This window comes from Chrysoperla carnea, chromosome 1 (genome assembly GCF_905475395.1).
Source record: "Chrysoperla carnea chromosome 1, inChrCarn1.1, whole genome shotgun sequence".
Classification (NCBI taxonomy): Eukaryota; Metazoa; Arthropoda; class Insecta; order Neuroptera; family Chrysopidae; genus Chrysoperla; species Chrysoperla carnea.
Window position 1 is genome coordinate 6,078,855 of NC_058337.1, and position 21,604 is coordinate 6,100,458.

General features: G+C 30.6%; 5 protein-coding genes across 5 annotated transcripts; all 5 read left to right on the forward strand.

The window, feature by feature from the left end:
* The first annotated feature begins 421 nt into the window (after positions 1-421).
* Positions 422-3,415, forward strand: LOC123290934. Its single transcript, XM_044871319.1, has 4 exons — positions 422-489; positions 1,544-1,711; positions 1,769-1,933; positions 3,073-3,415. Exons 2-4 carry the CDS (start codon positions 1,574-1,576, stop codon positions 3,241-3,243), a joined length of 474 nt encoding a protein of 157 aa, XP_044727254.1. The 5' UTR covers positions 422-489; positions 1,544-1,573; the 3' UTR covers positions 3,244-3,415.
* Positions 3,416-5,165: 1,750 nt separating this feature from the next.
* Positions 5,166-7,440, forward strand: LOC123290939. The gene is made up of 4 exons (XM_044871325.1): positions 5,166-5,219; positions 6,209-6,373; positions 6,957-7,121; positions 7,244-7,440. The coding sequence occupies exons 2-4, from the start codon at positions 6,290-6,292 to the stop codon at positions 7,403-7,405; spliced, it is 411 nt and encodes a 136-aa protein (XP_044727260.1). The 5' UTR covers positions 5,166-5,219; positions 6,209-6,289; the 3' UTR covers positions 7,406-7,440.
* A 1,442-nt stretch (positions 7,441-8,882) lies between these two features.
* Positions 8,883-10,848, forward strand: LOC123290931. The gene is made up of 4 exons (XM_044871316.1): positions 8,883-8,968; positions 9,774-9,938; positions 10,093-10,257; positions 10,667-10,848. Exons 1-4 carry the CDS (start codon positions 8,888-8,890, stop codon positions 10,835-10,837), a joined length of 582 nt encoding a protein of 193 aa, XP_044727251.1. The 5' UTR covers positions 8,883-8,887; the 3' UTR covers positions 10,838-10,848.
* A 1,146-nt stretch (positions 10,849-11,994) lies between these two features.
* On the forward strand, positions 11,995-14,249 carry LOC123290930. Its single transcript, XM_044871315.1, has 4 exons — positions 11,995-12,087; positions 12,827-12,991; positions 13,056-13,241; positions 14,006-14,249. Exons 1-4 carry the CDS (start codon positions 12,016-12,018, stop codon positions 14,171-14,173), a joined length of 591 nt encoding a protein of 196 aa, XP_044727250.1. The 5' UTR covers positions 11,995-12,015; the 3' UTR covers positions 14,174-14,249.
* Positions 14,250-16,254: 2,005 nt separating this feature from the next.
* LOC123290932 lies at positions 16,255-19,133 on the forward strand. Its single transcript, XM_044871317.1, has 4 exons — positions 16,255-16,372; positions 16,577-16,741; positions 17,756-17,920; positions 18,267-19,133. Exons 1-4 carry the CDS (start codon positions 16,301-16,303, stop codon positions 18,441-18,443), a joined length of 579 nt encoding a protein of 192 aa, XP_044727252.1. The 5' UTR covers positions 16,255-16,300; the 3' UTR covers positions 18,444-19,133.
* The last annotated feature ends 2,471 nt before the right edge of the window (positions 19,134-21,604 follow it).

Consider the following 21,604-nt stretch of genomic DNA (forward strand, 5'->3'; position numbering starts at 1 on the left):
CACTAAATTTAAGCTTGCCTTGGCGCTCGTACTACCTTAAGAATATGACTTATATTTGAGAATATTAAATAAGACTTACAGATGAATAAACATAATTAATGAACAAAAACTTTAACAAAATGTATGAGACGATTTTACAAAACATTATTTAGGACTTGTGCGTACGTGGGTACTTTTTAAACTAAAAGCACGCAATTTCGTGAATCCTCATCAATTTCAATAATTTTTCCTGAAATTTCAAATCTACATTCATTTGGGAAAAAATGTTTAAAATGATTTTAATAATTGGTAATAAAAAAATTCTTTTGAATTTTTTTTTTAAAATATTATACACTTGCGTGTTTAAACAATTTCAGAAAAAAATTTTTAATTTTGTATAAATTTTAGTTTTGAAACTTTGATCTTATTTAGTTGAAAATCATGTTTCGTAAAACAATTTTATATCTTTTTTTTGCTTTTTTATCGATTGATTATGGAGAATCGATTGAAGTAAGTAATTCCTTAAAATTATCATCGTTTATTAATTTCGATAGTGATATATTTATTATGCCTAAAAATATTTCGAATTCATTAAATTTATCGTCTTTAGTTGATAAAAAATTTTTATAAAAATATGGGACAAGCTTTTATTGTATTAAAAAGTAGAAAATAATTTTATCTATAAATCATACCCGACTATTTGTGAAAGCTTGAGGTATTTAATATCAAGGATGAATCGAAAAGTAATTAATTAGGCATGTGGAGTAGATGAGGCGTTCCGATTCATTTTCCGATTCAAGTTTTTACAAATAGTCGGGTATGAGTGACTTATAGATAAAATTATTTTCTATTTTTTAGTACAGTAAAAGCTTGTCCCATAAAAAGTATTTTTTATTAAAATTTTTAATTTAAGACTAAAAAAATGTATTTATATAAAATATGTTGGAAGCGATGGGAAAATCAGGATGGCGCCCTACCATGCATTGCCATCCAAAATAAATGCGCATGCAAAATTTCAGCTCAATCGGTTGAAGATATCTTCTTCAAAATTGAGTTCAAAGTAACACCGAGTGAATCCACCGTAACATTTATACATACATTGCAAGTTAAATAAAAGCTTTTAATAAAAAGCTGTTGCAATTTTCACACTGACAACATATATTTTTCGCTTTCCGAAGATCTCGAATAAGTCAACATACACGGTGTCTTTTTTACGTTGCATATGCTTGAAATTCGATAAATAAATTAAATCGAATAAAATGCTTCAAATGTTAATTTCGTTTCGATTTATTAAGGATGTATAAGCATGGTAGTAAAGTATAAGACGAAAAGTAAAGGATACAATCTTTTGATATGTGGAGTAATTTTCAAAATATCGAAAATTGAAAATTTTGTTTAATTATTTATATCGAAAAATTTTATTCTTATTTTTCGTCTACATTCATGAAGTTAAAACAAAATTGTTCATCAAAATTGAAAATAAGATAAAAATAATTTCAACCACAAGTCTAAACTTACCTTGGCGCTTGTACTACCTTAAAAATAAAAATTTGAATGTTTTTAGGTTATAAGTTATAATATAAAGTTAAAATCAATGGAAAAATATGACGGAATAAAAGATCCAGTTTGGGATCTACAAGATTTGAAAATGAAAAAAGTCAACAAGACACATTATGCTTTGGATGGAATTTACACTGTCCTTCGGGATAATATTCCAAGGGAAGATATAAAGGTAATGAAAATTATTTCGATTAAACCGGGTTGATATTAAATTTTTTGTTTATTTCAGATGTCGTTTTATGCTGCTCGCAGAAAAGGTAATGGATATGAACCATTGCCATTTGCTCAACTTCATAAAAAAGATTTTTGTGATTGTTGGGAAAATGATCAATTCGTAATGCCAGCAATAAAAAATAGTATTAACGAAACCAATTATAAATGTCCACCGTTAAAGGTAAGGTTGCTAATGAATGGCGTAATAAATGTCCTTAGTTTTTAAGTGCTCACGTTATGAGCATTTTGCTCACGCTTTTACTTTTTAAATATATGTGGATAAAACTTTTTTTATTTTCATATAATTTTATTCAAATAGTGATTTTTTCAGAGTTCTTCAATCTGTCTACAGTTTTTATAAATATAATCTTTCAGGTTATTCTGGAAATGCGAGAATTTCTTTCACCACGAGAGTAAAGGTGTAAGCAAAAAATATTAACTTCCGAAATTGTAGAGCCTGTTCGTGTACTTTCGTTAGATTTATATAAGCCGTATTTAGAATAGGGTATTATCGTTAGTCAAAAATAAATCATGAAATTTGAAAAAAGTTAAAATTTATGTAATAATATACTTAAATATTCGGATTTCGAGTCAAAAAAACACATTTTTCTTTTAAAATATTGCCCTGCTGTGATGTCATATCGGTATGAGATATAGACCATCAGTTAGTTCAGTGTAGACAGCTGGGTATAATATATCCATAGATAATCAGTATTTATATTTATTATAATCAGATGTCTATGAATATATCTGTCAAACTTATTTGTGTTATTTTGTATAATGATACCGATATTACGTCATCAAATTGGATGCCCGCGTTTTTGACAGTTTAAAAAAGGTTTAAAATTTAATTTTAGTTTTTGGAAAGAAAGCGTGTGTATTTTTCCGAAATAAATTTTTGGTGGCTTTTTATTAGCAAAATCAACATTTTAAAGTACTTTTTCAAAAATAGTAGAATAACCTATTTATGATAATAGAAAATTTATTGACATTTTCTATAATGTGTTAATATAAAATCGAAGACGTAATTGAAGGGTCGTGTTTGAGAAAATAACGAAAAAGGCACGTCTTTAACACTTAACTGAACTCATATACTTATTTTCAATCGCCTGACTCGATTTGGAGCGGCTTAGAGATGCAAAATAGAGCCTAAAAAATTGCGAAACTCCTATAAAATTCCAACCTGTTGAAATATGTATATTTATATTATTTTCGCAATTTTCAAGAATTTCTTATTCTTATCATTTTTAGCCACTGACTGGTTATTTTTTGAGCCAATGATTTGTCTTTCTAATTTGCGTTTTCATTTGTCTTTCGTAGGGTACATTTGCATTGGTTAAATACATACCTGACACAAGTAAAATTCCAGCGAATATACTCGACGGATTGTATAGAATTAATTACGAATTTTATAATAAAGAGGAAATGGTTGGTGGATATAAAATACATGTAGAACTTCAAAAAGACAAAAATTTGGACGCGAAGATTTAATTTGCATTCATTAATATTCTTATTTACGATCGTATTTTTACAATAGAAAAAATGGCTCTAGTAAAAGTTATTTTGCTCGCAAGGGGTCTCTTTATGGTGAAATTCAATTTCAATCAACCATTAATTATTGCTGATCAGATTTAACAATTTTCCGAGCAAAACAATTAAATTTTACTGGTGTCACTTTTTCCAAATCATTTGGAAAACGATTGATAAAAACATGATTTTGAAATGAAAGATATTAAAGATTTTTTCAAGATTGATAGGATGTTTCATTTATAATGCTCCAAGTATTGCAGTTTAATGTTATTCAATTCCAAACCTTTTTGGGAACTCAGAATCCACAAAATTTAATTTTGCTCTATCCCATCCAAATTTTATCCAATTTTGATGAACCAAGTATGTAATGCTTCTAAATTTGGGTCATAATTTTCAAATTTATGATTAAAATTAACCTAGCTTTATTAGGATTCGAGAATATGGAGTCCTGGTCCCGGAATTAAGCGCATTAGTGATAGCTAGCGAAAAACTGACATAATAGCAGAAAAAACTGACCCAAAATTAGTGGGATTAAAAAAAAATTCCAATAAGATCGAATCAAAATTGCCTGTGTTATCAAAAAAATCGAATTTTTGAACTTTATGACGTCACCGAAATCCAAAAAATTTAATTTTGCTCTATCACATCCAAATTATATCCAATTTTGATAAACCAAGTATGTAATCCTACTAAATTTGGGTCATATTTTTCAAATTTGTGGACAAAAGTACCCTAGCGTTAATAGGATTCAAGAATGTGGAGTCCTGGTCCCGTAATTAAGCACATTAGTGATAGCTAGCGAAAAACTGACAAAACAGCTGAAAAAAATGACGCAAAATTAGTGGGTTTAAAAAAAAATTAAAATAAGATCGAATCAAATTTGCATGTGTTATCAAAAAAATCGAATTTTTGAACTTTATGACGTCATCGAAATCCAAAAAATTTAATTTTGCTCTATCACATCCAAATTTTATCCAATTTTAATAAACCAAGTATGGAATCCTACTAAATTTGGGTCATACTTTTCGAATTTGGGATCAAAATTAACCTTGCTCCCATAGGTTTAATGAATGTGGAGTCCTGGTCCCGGAATTCAGCACATAAGTGATAGCTAGCGTAAAACTGACATCACAGCTGAAGAGAATGACCCAAAATTAGTAGGTTTCAAAAAAAATTCCAATAAGATCCGATCAAATTTGCCTGTGAAATCAAAAAATTCGAATTTTTAAACTTTGTGACGTCATCAGAATCCAAAAAATTTAATTTGGCTCTATCACACCCAAATTTTATCCAATTTTGATAAACCAAGTATGGAATCCTACTAAATTTGGGTCATATTTTTCAAATTTATAATCAAAATTAACCTAGCTATTAGAGCTAGCAGATCTTTCTGGAGATCAATGAGTAAAATTGTCATTTTAGTGCCATTAAGGAAACCGGTTGTCAAAATGGTACTTTTATTATTTTAATAAACAGCGGAAATATTAATCTAATTTAATTATAAATAGATAAATTCATGCTCTATTTGGAATTTTAAGAATTTGGTATTCGATTTTCGTCCAGGAAATTCTTCTATTTAATTGACATATAGACAACTCTGAAATTCAAACATGCTGAAACAAAAAAATGAAAAATTTTACGAATTGTTCGTTGAAATATTTTATCTTCAAATCTGTAATTTAAAAAAATGTCCTTTACATGTACACTATTTTTTTTTTAGAATTTTTAAGTTGCATGTACAAACAATTGAACATTTTATAAAATGAAAATAATTCTTCCTTTTTCTATAAATTTTAGTTTAAAAATTAAATTGAGTTGATTTAGTTGAAAATAATATTTTATAGAGATTAAAAATTTGCCCGGAAATAATGTTTCATAAAACTCAATTCCATATTTTGTTGGCATTTTTATTTATAAACTATGTTGATTTGGCCTTAGTAAGTCTTATTTAATTGTAATTTAATATTTAAGCACTCGAAAATATTTAGCAATTTTGATTAGAAATAACGTTTTACATTTTAATATTTTAAAATTTTATGGGATTCGTTAAAAGTGATGAAAATGATTTCAGACTTCTTACACGGGGGTTTCTGGGGTTGCTAAACACGAATATTGTGAAAGAATTAGTCTCATAGGTCGCTTAATGGATTTTTCGAGAAATTCGTCATATGATCAGTTCCAACTTGTTACACGGGAGTTTTTGGTACCTCTGAGACCAATTCTGTCACGATATTCGTATTCAGCGGTCGTAAAAGCCTCCTAATACGGAGATACCGTTGCAACAGGTACTTCAGGAGACCAATAAAGTCACAAAATTCGTTTTTAAAGATTCCAAAAACCCCCTAGTAGCGAGTTTGGACTGATTATATGACGAATATTTCTCGAAAACTCCAGGAGCCGACAAGGATCCCGTTGCACCAGGTACCCCTTAGACCAAATCTGTCACGATGTTCGTGTTCAGCTATCCTAAAAACTCCCTTGTAACAAATTTGCAATCATTTTCATCACTTTTAACCGAATTATCGTCGGTTATATCCCTATTAGCTCAGTTGGTTAAAGCGTAACCAATTCCGTCTGCGATATGCTTAGGGTAGCGGGTTCGATTCCCGCCGTCGTAACAAAATTAATTTAATTAATAGTTGTGATGGTCTGGTGTAGTGCATGGTATATGCATGAAGAAGGTGCACTCAGCCTCTGAAATTGAGGACCTGATAAATGAAATTATCAGCGGAAAGGTGGTAAAACACATACATATATGGTATCACAATGGGCTCCATAGCCTAAATGTGTCCTTCGTGGACAGCCAATATAACCTAACCTAACCTAACCTTACCGAACTATGAATTTATACCTATTCCTTTCTAGAGAAAGTAAAACAATTAGCCTATTTCTAGAGAATTTATTATAAAACAATAAATAATTTTAGATCATTTATAACATAAAATTAAAAGGAATTCATCATACGGAAGGAATTAAAAATCCCGTTTGGAATCTTGGAGAACTGAAAATGAAAAAGATGAATAAAACTCATTATGCTTTAAATGGACATTACAGCGTACTTCGAGATGATGTTCCGAAGGAAGATTTAAAGGTAACAAACGCAACAATGTTGAAAATAGAGAAATTGCATGTTTTTTAAACAAGTTCACTAAAAATTATTAAGTAAAATTTAAAATATATATTTGAAAAATTTGATTTTTCACGTAATTTTATAATTGAAAATGGTTTTTCTACATAAATTCAAACGCCAGTGACGTCAACACATCGTATTAGCAACGCCACCGCACGGAGAAATGATAAAATAAAATGCAAATTGTTAAATGATTAGTCTCATTAAAGGTATTTTTCTATGGAAATAAACTAAAAAATGTGTGATTCTGATTGGCTCATTGCCTTCACGGATATAAATACGTCACTACCGTGTTTTTTATTGAAAAATATAACACTTTTTAAAAAAAATTACTAAAATATACTTTTATTATTGGGCTATTTCGTGAGCTTATCCCTTGTAACATCTAAATTGAAATCCGCCGAACTTCGCCTAATAAATGCTCGTTAGATTAAAAAACTTTGGTGGTATTCATTAGAATAATGTTGACCATTGGGAAAAGCTATTTGTGGTAGTATTTTTCGTAATTTTGAATCATAAATTTAGGTTAACGTTTTCATTTTAGATGAATTTCTATGTGGATCATAAAAAAGGCAGTGGATATGAATCAGTCTCACTTATTAATTTACGCAAAGCAGATTACTGTGAGAAGTGGGACCATGAGCAAATGGTATTCCCAGCGATAAAAAAGAGTATTAATGAAACGAATTATCCATGTCCTCCAAAGAAGGTATGTTATTAACCTTTCACAGAAAGATAATTTTTGGCCGAAGTTGTTCGAAGCCGAAGCTCCAGTCGGACAATAGGAGCTAGTAATTTTTTTTATGAATTTATCTTTTGATTTCCTTGCAGGGTCATTATGCATTGATTAATTATATTCCGGATACAAGTAAAATTCCTCCGGGTATGCCAGAAGGACTTTATAGATTAACTTTTGAATTTTTTGATAAAGAAGAAATCGTTGGAGGATATAAAATATATGCAGATGTCACAGAAGAAGCCAAAGTAGATTAATGATTTTAAAGATCAGTTTTGTTAAAAATCAACCTTTCTTTCTAAATTGGGTTGTTGAATAAAAAAATAATAATCAATTTTTGTATATTATTTTAAATCTTTATCATAAATAATTTTGAACTTCGCCAAGAAAGCTATTCAAAATAAAATATAAGTTAAATAAAATATATAAAAGAATTCACAGATTAGAAACGTTATTTAAACAAAGTTTGCTATGTTCATGACGTAAAAATGTTAAAATTTCTGTAACTTTCAAATTATTATGGAAAATAAAAAAAATAAAAAAGTTTTGTTGTAAAACTTATATGCCATCTTTCCATTTTTGTAAAAAAGAAAAAATTTGTTGAACAACTCATTTATCACAATTAAACTAACAAGCTTAGAGACCGTGGGACACCACGGGTTTTTTTAAAGTGATTCGGCCGTTACGTGACTAGTTACCCAGTCAACTAGGCAATTTTTATGACGTAAATTTAATAAAATACTCTTAAAATATCAACTACGCAATTTGTATGCCGTAAATGTAGTCAAATGCTCTAAAAATATCAGAAAAGTACAAAAATCAATGTTTTTTATGTTTTCTTTTTGGAAAGATCCGTAAGGTAATGTTTTTTTTTTTTTTTTGAATGAACAGAATCTGCGATAACTTTGAAAATGATGAGAACTTTTTTGAAGATCAATCACCGATTAATTTTTATACAATTATTGTGAGTTCTTTGATAAGGAACTGTATTAAAAATCACAATTTTGAAATGAAATCATTCAAAATTTTGTCCAGCAAGAGGCTCTCGAATCGTGTTTATTGTGCTCAAGGGACTTTGAACAGACTTTGACTTTGATATTTGAGTTATCGTTCCGGAAAAACCTTGCAGGTAATTTGTCGGACACTATGACCACTTGATAACATTAATAATTAATAAATAATAAAATATTTTGCCCGATAAAAATACTTTTTGTACAGTTTCGATTAAATTCATTCAGTAGTTTTTGCGTCAAAGCGTCACAAACAAACAAACAACTTTACTTTCACATTTATAATACATAGAGATAGGGATTACTTGATTATGTTATTGAACCACTGCAACACGTGACTTGATCGGCTAGTAGTTTTATATGGCCAACCATTGCGAACAATGTTTTTGAAATGGTTCGTTAAAAATAGCAAATTTAACTCAATTTACGTGTTGTTTGAAAATGATTTTTTAAAATCCGCTTCCTTTACAAATTTCAATTTTGCAATTCTATGAAATAAGTTTTTATTTCAGAACAAGGTTGTTCTGAACAACCTTACCTGAAATATTGTTCGTTAAAAAATGAATTTGTTAAAAAATGGGGCTATTGTTTTAATAGAACGCTTACATTTAAATATTTTTTTAAAATTATGATTTTGCGTGACCATGTTATTTTAAAATAATTTTTCGATTTTCTATAAATTACTCGATTTAATATTAGCCAGCATTTTTTGAGGTCTTAAATAACAGAATGCACTGTGGAACGGCCGTTTTATCTATTTTATTGGCAATTTTATTTGAAAATAATGTTTACTTAGCTGCAATGCCGGGAGTAAGTATAATCTCTATATATTATAAATGCGAACATAAGCATGTTTGTTTGTTTGTTTGTTTGTTACGCTTTCACGCTTAAACTAGCGAATAGTTTTTAATGAAACTGTACGGCAATATAGCTCATACACCAGAATAGGACATGAGATATAATTTATAAAGATATATTAATAAAAATAAAAAAATTTAAAAATTAATTTAATTTGACATTACCATAAATTACAGATTTCTGTAAAAGTAGTCATTTAACATAATCACAAATTACAGATTTCTGTAAAAATAGTCAATATAAAAAAAGTCACGGCCATCTTTTCTGATCTACTCAATGAATAATTACGACTATTATACATTTAAAAAAGTAGAAAAGCATACATATAAGCGAGAGCACTCTTTTTCAATCTTTACTTTTAAACCCAGCGAAGCGGGTGGGTATCACTCTAGTTTAAATATATTTTAATAAGTAAAAAAAGTAAGATCTACTATAAATGAGAAAAAATAAAATAAAAGTATCAAATTTATATAAGAATAAAAACTACAAAGCTTATGTAAAACACTAGGAAAACCATCGCAATTAGGGGAACAAATATGCACACACCACAATAAAGTGTAAAAGTTGGTATCTTTTGGCTTTTCATTCAATGAAAAAATCAGATGAGTTTAACAAATATGGTTATCATATTTGAATATTAAATGATAACCATTTAATTTTCAATTTCATTTTCATTTACCTTAAAAATAAGCTCATAGTTCGCGTTTTAGTAATTGCAAAAAAATAATTGAAAAAAAAATCACCTTTTTAATTTAAGATCACTTATAACGTTAAGTTAAAAGGAATTGAACCTTATGAAGACATTAAAGACCCAGTTTGGCTGATAACAGAAATGAAACTGAAAAAAATCAATAAAACACATTTTGCTATAAATGGATTATATAGTGTACTTCGAGATAATATTCCAACTGATGATTTATTGGTAAAATAAAATCCATGTTTAGTTCGTGCAAAACGAAATGAGACCGAATAAGCGAGAGCAAAGATGCTCTATCTCTCGAATAAAATCATTTCATTTTGAACGACTCGTATTTCTGGTAAATTCTTAATTTGTATAATTTTTATTTATATTTGAGATGTCATTTCATGCTGCTCAAAAGAAATCAAATGGATACCAAGAATCAGCATTAATTCAGTTGATCAACAAAAATTATTGCGATCTATGGAATAATGAACAACTTATATTTCCAACTTTAAAAAAGAGTATTAATGCTACTGATTATAAATGTCCACCTGCAAAGGTAAAATTATTATTACGAGGATATTAAGTTCTTCTCTTTCGATTCGAATTTATTCTGCCCCTGGCATGAAACCAACTTTCCTATTTTAAATCAATAGTAAATCTATCCAAACTCAAAATTTGTTGTGTCCAAAATGTTTGCGTGTGTGTAAAAAAACATAATATCAATATGGGCTTCGATTCAATGTAGGGTAGTGCAATATGTGAAAGGACTGCACATAACGAATTAAACCTTTAAACGTAATTAAGAGTGTAATTTAACCTTACATAAAGTTGTGGTAGAAATAGGTACCCTTTTCACAAAATTTTACCAAAAGAATATTCACGTCCTTGCGCAGGAAATGACCCCCTTCGATCGTTCTCAAGGATTTGCATTACTTAAATAAAATTTACCATCTGGATATTTTTAGGGTCATTATGCGATCACGAATTATATTCCTGATACAAGCAAAATACCACCAAATGTTCCAGAAGGTTTGTGGAAGTATACTTTCGAATATTTCCAAAAAGACAAATTGGTTTGTGGTTATAAAGTATATGCAGAAGTGATAAAGGAATCTATTACGGGTGGTGCAGTTTAACTATAAGCCGTAACGAAACCATTTATGGTTAAATTTAATGTAAAAAATTAAAATTTAATAAAATTAAAATATTACACAAAATGAATGTTTTTTAATCAAAGGGCATAAAATTCTCTCTTCACCATGACAAAAAAAATGAAATCGGTCGATTGGTTCTCAAGATAGACTACATAGAAGATGGAACATATCCATCCTTAATAACTCTTGACCTGATTTGATTATTGTATTGAGTGAAAAAACGTCGCAGTTTACGTTCTACACAGGCAGCATCAATTTTTTTGCTTGACATACCAAATAACATGGCTCCCACTCAAGAAAAGCTTGCGAGGATGCCATACCAAGAAGGTCTTAAGAGATTAGGAGATAATCAGAAAAACCAACAATTAAAGGCATGGACCAGCTACGAGGGAGGGCGAATCGCCAAAAGACTGTTGGGTGAAGGAAACTCGCTCAGTAACAGAGCCGAGGAGATCTTGAAACTAAACAGAGCTGATATTAGAGTCATCGTAGAGTCCCTGTGAGTCATCGTATCACTCACAGGGCATGATAACCTGAACAAGTTATCCAATATCAAATTGGAAAAAGACAATCTCCAGCGTGTGACAGATGCAGAGAAAATTCAGAAGAAACATCGATCCACTTTGTCTGTTACTGCCCGGCGCTCATACAGCAGCGAAGGAAATGGTATGGTTTGGTCCGGCCATAGTCGAACCAGAAGAAATTAGGAAACTCAGGCAAATCCTAGGTTTCCTAGGATTTGCTAGGCAAATATTCGCTAGGCAAATCCTGGGTTTCAGTACATCAGTTGGTTATAATAGCCACTGAAAAGCGTAGCGGGGATAGAGTACAAGGGTCTATTTGGCTAGGTGCTCTGAACCATTGCTTCGAGGCCCGATGCTCGAGCATGGCCCCCTAACCTCCACACCCATACCCATACCCAAATAACATTCCAAAAAGCAGCTTTACATCGCGTTTTGCGATTTTAGTTATTTTTTTTTTTTGTAAGATTTAACTGGCGATAACAAACATAAATTCAATCTGTTTCCTTTTGATCAGAAATAACTATGTAATTTTTTTTTGTTAAAAATAGATTTGCCTGACAAAATAATAACGTTCAAATAGAAATAGATTTGTTTAGTTTATATTGAGTTTGGATATTATTGTATTGATCTAAAATTATGGTTGAACAAAAGGTCTTTAAATCAATTTTATGGTTATTTTTATTAATAAATAATGTTTATTCGATAGGTGTAAGTTTACTGTGTTAATTGATTTAATTATTATTCGCACCGTGCGTGAGTTTTTTTGGAGGCGTTTCCATGGTAACGATACACTACTTTAATTATAGAATTGTATGGATGCATATATAATTGTATGGATTGCATTTATGAGTTACGTTGAATATTTAATATTATTGTCTCACAAATTTAAATAAATAATTATGATAATTTACATTTGAAAAATAATATTTGTGTAATTTGATTTCTTAATTCCACAATTTTTAAAGCATTAATTAGTGTTTTTCAATAATTTTAGTTTGGCATTTTCTATAAGATTAACATGTAAAGAACTGCAAATTAGTCATAACAGCCTCCTTTAACGCCAAAATTTTTCACTGGAAGCGCTGGCATCGATTTTATTGTCCCTAGCATGACTACGCACACAACGAATAGGTATACAGTGATATCAATTGAAATAGTCAACAGATTCGCATTCCAACACAAAAATGCTTATTTTGTTTTTATTTTAATGACTTTTGATGATTTTTTAAACTGTCAAAATCTGCCACCTGTCGAATTCCAAAGGAACCTGTTATAGCGTGCAAACACCTGGAAAATCTGGTCTTTTGATTAGTTATTGTGAGAAATTTTTTGTGGTAATTGTTTAGACTCCATACTTTTTCGAAAAATATATCCAATTCTTTTACCTGATAAAAGTAAATTCATTGAAAATTGATTGCAAATTTAAAACAAAATTTTATAATTTTAGCTCAATTATGACATTAAAATTAAAGGAATAGAACCGATGACAGATTTTAAAGACCCATTTTGTGATCTAAAAGATGTGAAAATGAAAAAACTCAACAAAACACATTACACTATAGATGGAATTTACACTATACTTCGGGAAGATATTCCATCCGATGATTTATTGGTAAAAAATTATATAAATGTGTAAAAGTTATTACCTATAAATTTAAAACAATTTTTTATTTAAGATGTCGATCCATATTGCTTTAAAAAAAGGTAATGGTTATATAGAATCATCGTTAGTTCAGTTACACAAAAGGAAATATTGCGATATGTGGGATAATGAACAATTTTTAATGCCAGACGTAAAACGCCATATTCAGTGTATCAGTAACAGCAAAAATAGCACTGAGCTATTATGCCCCCCCTTAGTGGTAAGTTATGTCAATCAAAAGTACCTACTATTGACGAAAGCATCCATTATCCAATATGTGATTACTGTTCTGAGTAAAAACACGTCGATTTAGATTTCGAGGGGAAGTTCAAAAACGGTAACTAGACCATTTCAGGTTACACCCCTTCACCCCTAACCGCTCTTACTTTGAAATTTCAAATGTCAACCCCTACTTTGATATACCTTATTTTATAGAGCAATATCTGGATGATCGAGCTTTGCTCGTTTATCACTAATATAAAAACCGTTGAAAGCTCCACATAAATACCAATTTGAATGTCGCGGCAATGTACTTTATTTCGTTAACTACGATATACACCAATAGATGTCAGGAAGAGTCATATTTTGCAGTGTATGTTTCAGTTTTTCATGAAAAGACGGATAAAACGACTTTTTAAAAAAATTAGACCTAGCTAGATCGACTTTTCGCCCCAAAAAACCCTTGCCTACTCATTTTCATGAAAATCGTTGGAGCCATTTCCAAGATCGTTTACAGACTACATAGAAGATGGAAGGTATCCACCCTTCATACCTTTTGACCTAATGTGATTATTGTTTTGAATGAAAACACGGCCATTTAGGTATCGAGGGGAAGTTCAAAAACGGTACCTAGAGAAATTTAGGTTAAGGGTGGATTCTTTTGGAATAAACGTACTATATAGAAGAAGTAATTTGTAGCAAGAAAATAATTTCTTGATAAATTAATTTTATGGCATCATGATTTGATTTTTTTGATATGTTTAGGGTACATATAAACTGGCTAATTATGTGCCGCAGTATAAAGTACCCGCGAATATGCCAGAAGGACGATGGAGATTTATATTTGAATATTATAAAAATGATGAACTGATCGGTGGGTATAAAGCCTACGCAGATTTTAAACGAGAGATTATGGCGGATGATATTTTTTGATTTGATGCTGTTTCTAGCCGTTGCGTTTTAAATGATTTCACAAATGATCTATCAAATTTAAATTAACAACGCCACACAAAAATAGGGAAAAATTTCCGAAATTTGTAATATTTTCGAAAATATATATGTAAAAATAATTTGTAACATTAAAAAACCAACGTGGGCTCAATAAACCATATTTATCAAATCATCTGTGTTAATTCATTTAAGTTTCTTATTCTTTCCAAACTTATTTAATAAAGCTAATAGAGGAAAATGAAAGAGACTCCTCGCATTTTACTTAAACCGCATGGAATGTGTTGCTTAGGTATCAAATATCATTAGTAACACATGGGTTAGTGGCGCAAATGTTTCTATCTGTTAATAAACAAAAATTTTTTAATTCAATGAAACAATCAATGTTAAAGTTCACTTAAAAATTAGTAATTAGGCTACTTGTATGACGTAAATGCTAAGTGTTTGTCAAATAATCGAAAATTATTATACATGAATAATGTATACGTAATTCAAGTTGCCTTTAACATTAACTATTTCATTGAATTAACAATTTATTGTTTATTAACAAATAGAAACATTTGCGACACTAACTCATGCGTTACAAATAATATTTGACACCTAAAAACATATTTCATGAAGTTTTAGCAAAATGCGAAGGGTTTCTTTTATTTCAGCTGTTGTAAGTATTTAGAGTGCAAGAATTCATGAAGTTATTTTTAATAATTTTGTAAATTAATATCTATTCATTCATTCAGTTAATGATTTATTTTTATCGAGGGTGGTGACTTAGGGTGACCAGTATGCTTAGGGTAGCGGGTTCGATTCCCGCTGTCGCAACAAAATTAATTAAATGAATTGTTGTGATGGGCTGGTATATTGCATGGTATATGCATGAAGGAGGTGTACTCAAATATTGAGGAGCTGATTAATGAGATTATCAGCGAAAAGGTGGTAAAACACATATATACACATCGCAATGGGCTCTATAGCCTAAGTATGTCCTTCGTGGACAGTCAATATAACCTAACCTAACCTATATAGTAAGGTAGAATAGATACACGAAAGCTATCAAAAAATAAACTAAAAAATTTGGAAAACGGTTGACCCTACAGGTCATCCCTGTAACTTCCCGCTAAATATTGACTCATAATGTGTAAAAATTTTTATCTATTCTGATGTTATATCCACTCGCATTTTATTGTAATTAGATGTGATCTTAGACTAAAATCTGATTAAATTTTTAATCAATTCAAAAAATTCTAATAATTTTTTATTAGAAATATATAATAATAATTGAGGCAATTTTTCTTGAAAATTTTTCAATTTTGAGGTTATTCCGAAAAAACGCTTTTTTGGGTTTTCTTTCGTCAACGATAACTCACGAACGAATCAACCGATTTTGACCGGACTGGTGGTGATCGACGTGGTTTTTTGATGTTGAGAGCTGATTAGTTTTTGGAATTGATCGATACAGCCGTTTAAAAGTTATTCAAAAAAAAACCACTTAAAAAAAAAGTGTTTTTTTGCATTTTTTTTTGAGATTTCTCGAAATCTATCGGTTCGACTAGGCCTCAAAATCTAAGTTTGGTCAAGCCCTTTCGAATGGCACCAACCGCGATCAAATCGGACAAGCCGTTCAAAAGTTATGAGAGGTTTACATACATCCACACACACACACACACACACACACACACACACTCATACATACATACAGCCATACAGACACCCTCGCGGAAGTAGTCAGGGAAGCTTCCTGACACCTTAAAACGTCGAGATCTGATGAAAACTCGATTTTGGCAAAACGGGGTGAAAACAATAACTTCCCTATTTTCTAGCGGGAAGTTAAAAAATCATGCATAATTTTCTGCTACCGGAATCAACAGTTATATTGCATTTTTTTTTATTATTCCACGAATTGAAAGCTGTCCACAATATATTCAAGGCCATTTTAAAATACAATTTTTTTCCCAGATAAGAATCCATTTGCATGTTTTCACAATTGTGAAAAAAGTGATTTATATAGAATTAAAAAGTGATTTAAACATTAAAATTGCTTGATTTTTTGAAAAACTTTTGCACGGTTTAAAACTTTATAAAATTTATTTAGTTATTTAGTCTTTCGAGTTAATAATGTTTCGTAAAATAGCCTTAATAATTTTATTGACTTATTCGCTTCTCAATAATTGTGTGCATTCAGGTGTGGTAAGTATTCATAGCGAGTTCAGTTCTGCAGAAAATTTCGGAAAACTTTAAGACAATACACAAACTTTAGGGAAAAGTGATTTCAGCGTTTGTTATGTTTGTCAAGTTAAGATATCGGAAAAAAGAACAATTATATTTTATCCATTTTTCCAAAAGGATTGTGGCGTTTTTTATGTGTATAAGAATATTATTTTACGTTTTCAGACTCAATATAATGTTAAACTGAAAGGAATTGAACCTTTCGAAAACATGAAAAATCCATGGCTTAATTTTCAAGAATTAAAACTCAAAAAACTCAACAAAACACATTTTGCTATTGATGGAATATTTAACATATTGCGAAACGATATTGCTGTCGATAAATTACTGGTAAATATTTTTTACTTAAGTCATTTGGTTAAAAACAAGGGATTAGCTGGAAAGTTTTCCGGGATTTTTGAAAATGATTTTACAAATTTGGAGGTGTTCTTTCGAGTTCCCTGAATAACTACTCAAATAATTATTAAATATCTTATATTTATAAAAATCGACCCAGCACTAAAGTACGTTAAGCTAAGCGCTTCATCTTCTACGCCCTCTATTTCAACGCATAAAAAATAGTTTCAGACAAAATTTGTATTACATTCTCTACAACTTTTATAATAAATGTAAAAACAATTGACGGCAAAAGAAACGAGCTATATCAAAAAACTGATTTTTCGACCTTTGATCTTGAATATCTAAGGACACGCAAACGTGACCATTTGTGACTATTGAGACAACATTTGTACTATCAAAATATTTATTTTTTAAGCAGCTAAATTTGTACTTTTTATACCATGTATATATGAAATAACATAGTATATTAAGTTTAGTCCCAAGTTTGTAACGCTTAAAAATAATGATGCTAGGAAAAAAATTTTGTCATAGGTGTTCACTAAATCACCTAATTAGTCCATTTCCGGTTGTCCGTCCGTCCGTCCGTCTGTGGACACGATAACTCAAAAACGAAAAAAGATATCGAGCTGAAATTTTTACAACGTACTAAGGACGTAAAAAGTGAGGTCAAGTTCGTAAATGAGCATCAATTTATTGGGTCTTGGGTCCGTAGGACCCATCTTGTAAACCGTTAGAGATAGAACAAAAGTTTAAATGTAAAAAATGTTCCTTATCAAAAATTAAACAAATTTTGTTTGAAACATTTTTTCGTAAACATCACTGCTTACCCGTGAGAGCGCCAATTAGGCGGAAATTTTATAATATGTACTATACTTGATTATCAGTTATGTATGTATCACATGTTTGTATGTGTAATGTGATAAAGAAATCAACACTGACTATGCATGGTATTTCATTAATTAACTCAGTCAATTGTTTGTTTTCACTTGTTGCTATAATTTTGAGGTTTCAGTTCATGGTGCAATAAAAATGAGTAATGGATATCAACAATCATCATTATTAAAATTGGACAAACAAAGCTTTTGCAATTTTTGGGAAAATGATCAAATATTAATGCCAGCCGTAAAGAAGGCAATTAATGTTACGGATGTTACTTGCCCTCCGAAAGTGGTAAGTTATTTGAAATTCTAATGTGGGGGGTTTGTGGACGGCAAAACTGTTACGGATAGTAGTAAATAATTACCAAATACGTGAGATATCGACAAATGATTATTTTGCACGGCCGTTTTTTCTCTAGATGTTTAGTTTTCGAAATAATAATTCTTGGAAAACTAAAAATGCAACAATATTCCATTTTAAGAAAAAATGTGTTAATTTTTTCATCTCCGAGGGAATTCGCTTAGCTATCGCAGATTACTGCCCGCAGTTTACAAATCATTGAAGATCACTGCCGTGAATATTTTGAGGTTTTTTATGGGATGATAAATTTCGTCTCTAATAATTTATTTTCGTTTAGGGTATTTATGGATTCATCAATTATATGACCGACACAAGTAAATTTCCAGATAATTTGCCGGGAAAATATTGGAGATTCACTCATACTTATTATGAAGGTGACGACGTCGTTGGTGGTTATAAATGTTATATGGAAATTGATTCTACTACAAATGTAGCTTTCACTAAGATGACTTGAATTTTATAGTTATAATGCGCATGGAGCGGTGTTTCGTCGGACGAGAAACGAGAATCTGGAGATGATACTTGTGATGTCTCGCCTGTGCTCGCCTTGTCTGATTTCGCTAAAAAGGCGAACTTATTGTACCCGAGGCAAAGGCCACCAGACGAGTACTAGGTTCTTTTCCACATTCTTTTGATTCCTTCTGTAGTTCAATAGCAATTGCGTCTTACGGTTAATTTCTTAAAAAACCTTATTAATCAAATAAACCGTTGCGTTGTTACAGTAAATTTAAAAATGAAGATAGTATTGTAATACCTATCCACACAGGCAGCTATCGCAGCAGCTCTTGTCATTTCTATGTCAGCTATAGCAAAGAGATACTTGCGAAGTAAGATCAAAGTGTGATAGTGAATGTTTCACTTGCGCTAACTTTGGCGAGTATGCTCGGCGAGGCTATTTCGCGAGGACGAGGGGTTATCGAGTGGGTAATCAAAAATTCCTTTTTTTGAGTAGATAACAAATTTCTGTGGCTACTTACCAATCTATAACAAATTATAGTTCAATCAGACGAATGATATTTTTGTATTTGCAAAAAAAAGTGGTAGATTTATATTTACGTGGCACCGCTCTTTGCTACACTATAACGATTGCATTGTAATATTTTAGTTATATTAATAAAACTTGAAATTTCACACTCATATGTTTTTTTTTCTAAACTCGCACTTGAAACGTATCTAAGAACACTCTCCATTAAATTACCATTTTCCTTAAAGCCTTCTCCAAACTGATGCCAATTTTGAGGGTCATTGCCTATGTTTTAGTTGTTCCGGATACGGAACCCTAAAATCGCACTTGAAACACACAGATAGCGGTTAACTCATAGCACCTTTTTTATGGTTCGGGAGTTAAAAAACAAATAGATAAGTTTGCATCCCTAAGTTGGCAAATAAAATTTTATTAAGAAAGTATTTGTGTTTTTATTTTTTCAACATTTTTTAGTTTTAAAGCCAGGTCGAAGTCTATCTCATTGACCAAAAGATGGAAGTAAAATACGTGTTTAGATGGCAGGCTAAGATGGATCAAGCATAGTATGGCTACTTATGAATTGGAGCTGCATGCGAGCACAGCGAGTTCGACAAGGTAGGCCTAATAGTTGCGAGTGGGCTAACCGGGCGGGCTAAGCGTAGTAAAGCTATTAAAGTTATTATTATCTTATTCTGCCCTGGGCACATAAGCATAACAGGGCCTTGTTTATTTTTATAACTTCATTTGACACCTAGATCGAAAACGTATTCCATTTTCTATTTCTATGGCCGCGTCATTACTGACATACAGAAACGAGACAGGCGTCAGCCAAAGCATTGGCTCTCCCTTCGTGTCAAAAAAATTGATGTGTTCAAAATGTATCTCAGTTTTCTGTCACGAAATACAAAATATTAATAATTATTTTTCGACTTAATTAGTTATTCAATGTCATTGCCGCATTTCGTCTCATTTTCGTATTTTAATAGTTAGCAAATCGAGTTCCAACAGTTTGGGGTCAGAAACTTCGAAAATCACATTATAAATCAATCATTTTTCCATTGGATTATATATGGAATGCATAAAATGGAACGACGGGTACAAAAAATTATTTTTTTTAGATCAAGTCGGGGTCATCAATTTATTCATTCAAAGAATTTATACCGTTTTGAAGTTACGTGGGCCTTATATAAACGGTAAAAAAATGTATGACGTTTACTACAATGCTGGTATAGTATAGAGACAAATACTAAAGTATCTTTTTAAGCATAAGTAATATTACAGTATTGAATAGAAATTCAATTGTATTTTAAACTGAAATTAAGTCATTCAGTCAAAAATGTTAAATAAATAAGAACTCCTTGCTCGTCAAATTTTCTAAAATACCGTTATACGGAATAATTTCCGTAATTCCACCAAAAGTATTGTGGGTATCGTCCATACTACATTGACTCATCCGCCATACTGACATAGTGATACCCACAAAAAGTTCCTTACCGTGTATGCTTCCAGTATCTTAGACCAGTTTTGTACAAATTTTAGATTGGCGTGAAACATTCTTTGATTGACTTAAAAGTTTACAATTTTGTCAAGAATCCTCTTAAATATTCATCGGTGGAAAAAAAGTTTATAAAGAAACACAGTTTTCCAGATAAGAATGGTTAAAGTTACAATTGAATTTTCGGGCACTTCGATTATACCCTTTACTCTATCAATTTGAAATTTGGATATATTATATGTATTCATATTCTACCAGCCCTGGGTACTTTTATTTTTTTAAATTCTGTTTTTTTCTCAAATTTCATTGTAAAACTGGGTGTGAATAGTGAAAATTGGAGAATTAACATAATTTTCGAAATGTTCATACCAACGTCTCCAAAAAATTTTCTGAATCCGCGCTTGATAATTAAATAAAAATTTTTATTTCCGGTAATATATTGTATGGATTAATCAAGGACATGTTTTTCTAGACTGAAATTATACATTTCATTTAAGTCAAAGACTCGCAATATAAAAGTATTGCATCCCCATCATAGTAAATAAATAATGATCACAAAAACAGTAATATTGATTTTATTGATGAATTATTTTGATTTTGGCTTCAATGTATTTGTAAGTACATATTTGTAGGTTAAGAACTGATTTAGATATCAAAGGTGATGCTCCCATGCGTTTCTTCAGGCAAAGTCCAATGTTCGTATATGGGGCCCGGTTTGACTTACAACCGGAATAAATCTAACCATACCTGGGTTGGTCGAGTAAAAAAACTAAATAGATACAATTTTGTTTTTAGACTTCTTTCGATTGTAAATTAAGAGGCTGGGACTATATCAATGGCAACGAGAAGAGTGATTACATTCATTTGACCGAGTTCAAGCTTACAAAAATCAATAAATCACATTTTGGTTTTTCTGGAACTGGTATCATAAAGCGTGATAATATCTCAAGGAACAATTTACTGGTAAAAAAAAATTGCTCATATAACGTTTTATGAAATAGGTGAGAGTAGCCAAAATCGTACTCCTTAAATCTGAGGAATTAATCTGATTAACTTCTTCAATATCTTCATTTTTAGAAATGTATGTTCCAAATTTATTTCATATACGGCGTTCTGTTATTAACTGCAGATCGTTGGCCTACAGAATAAGCTCATA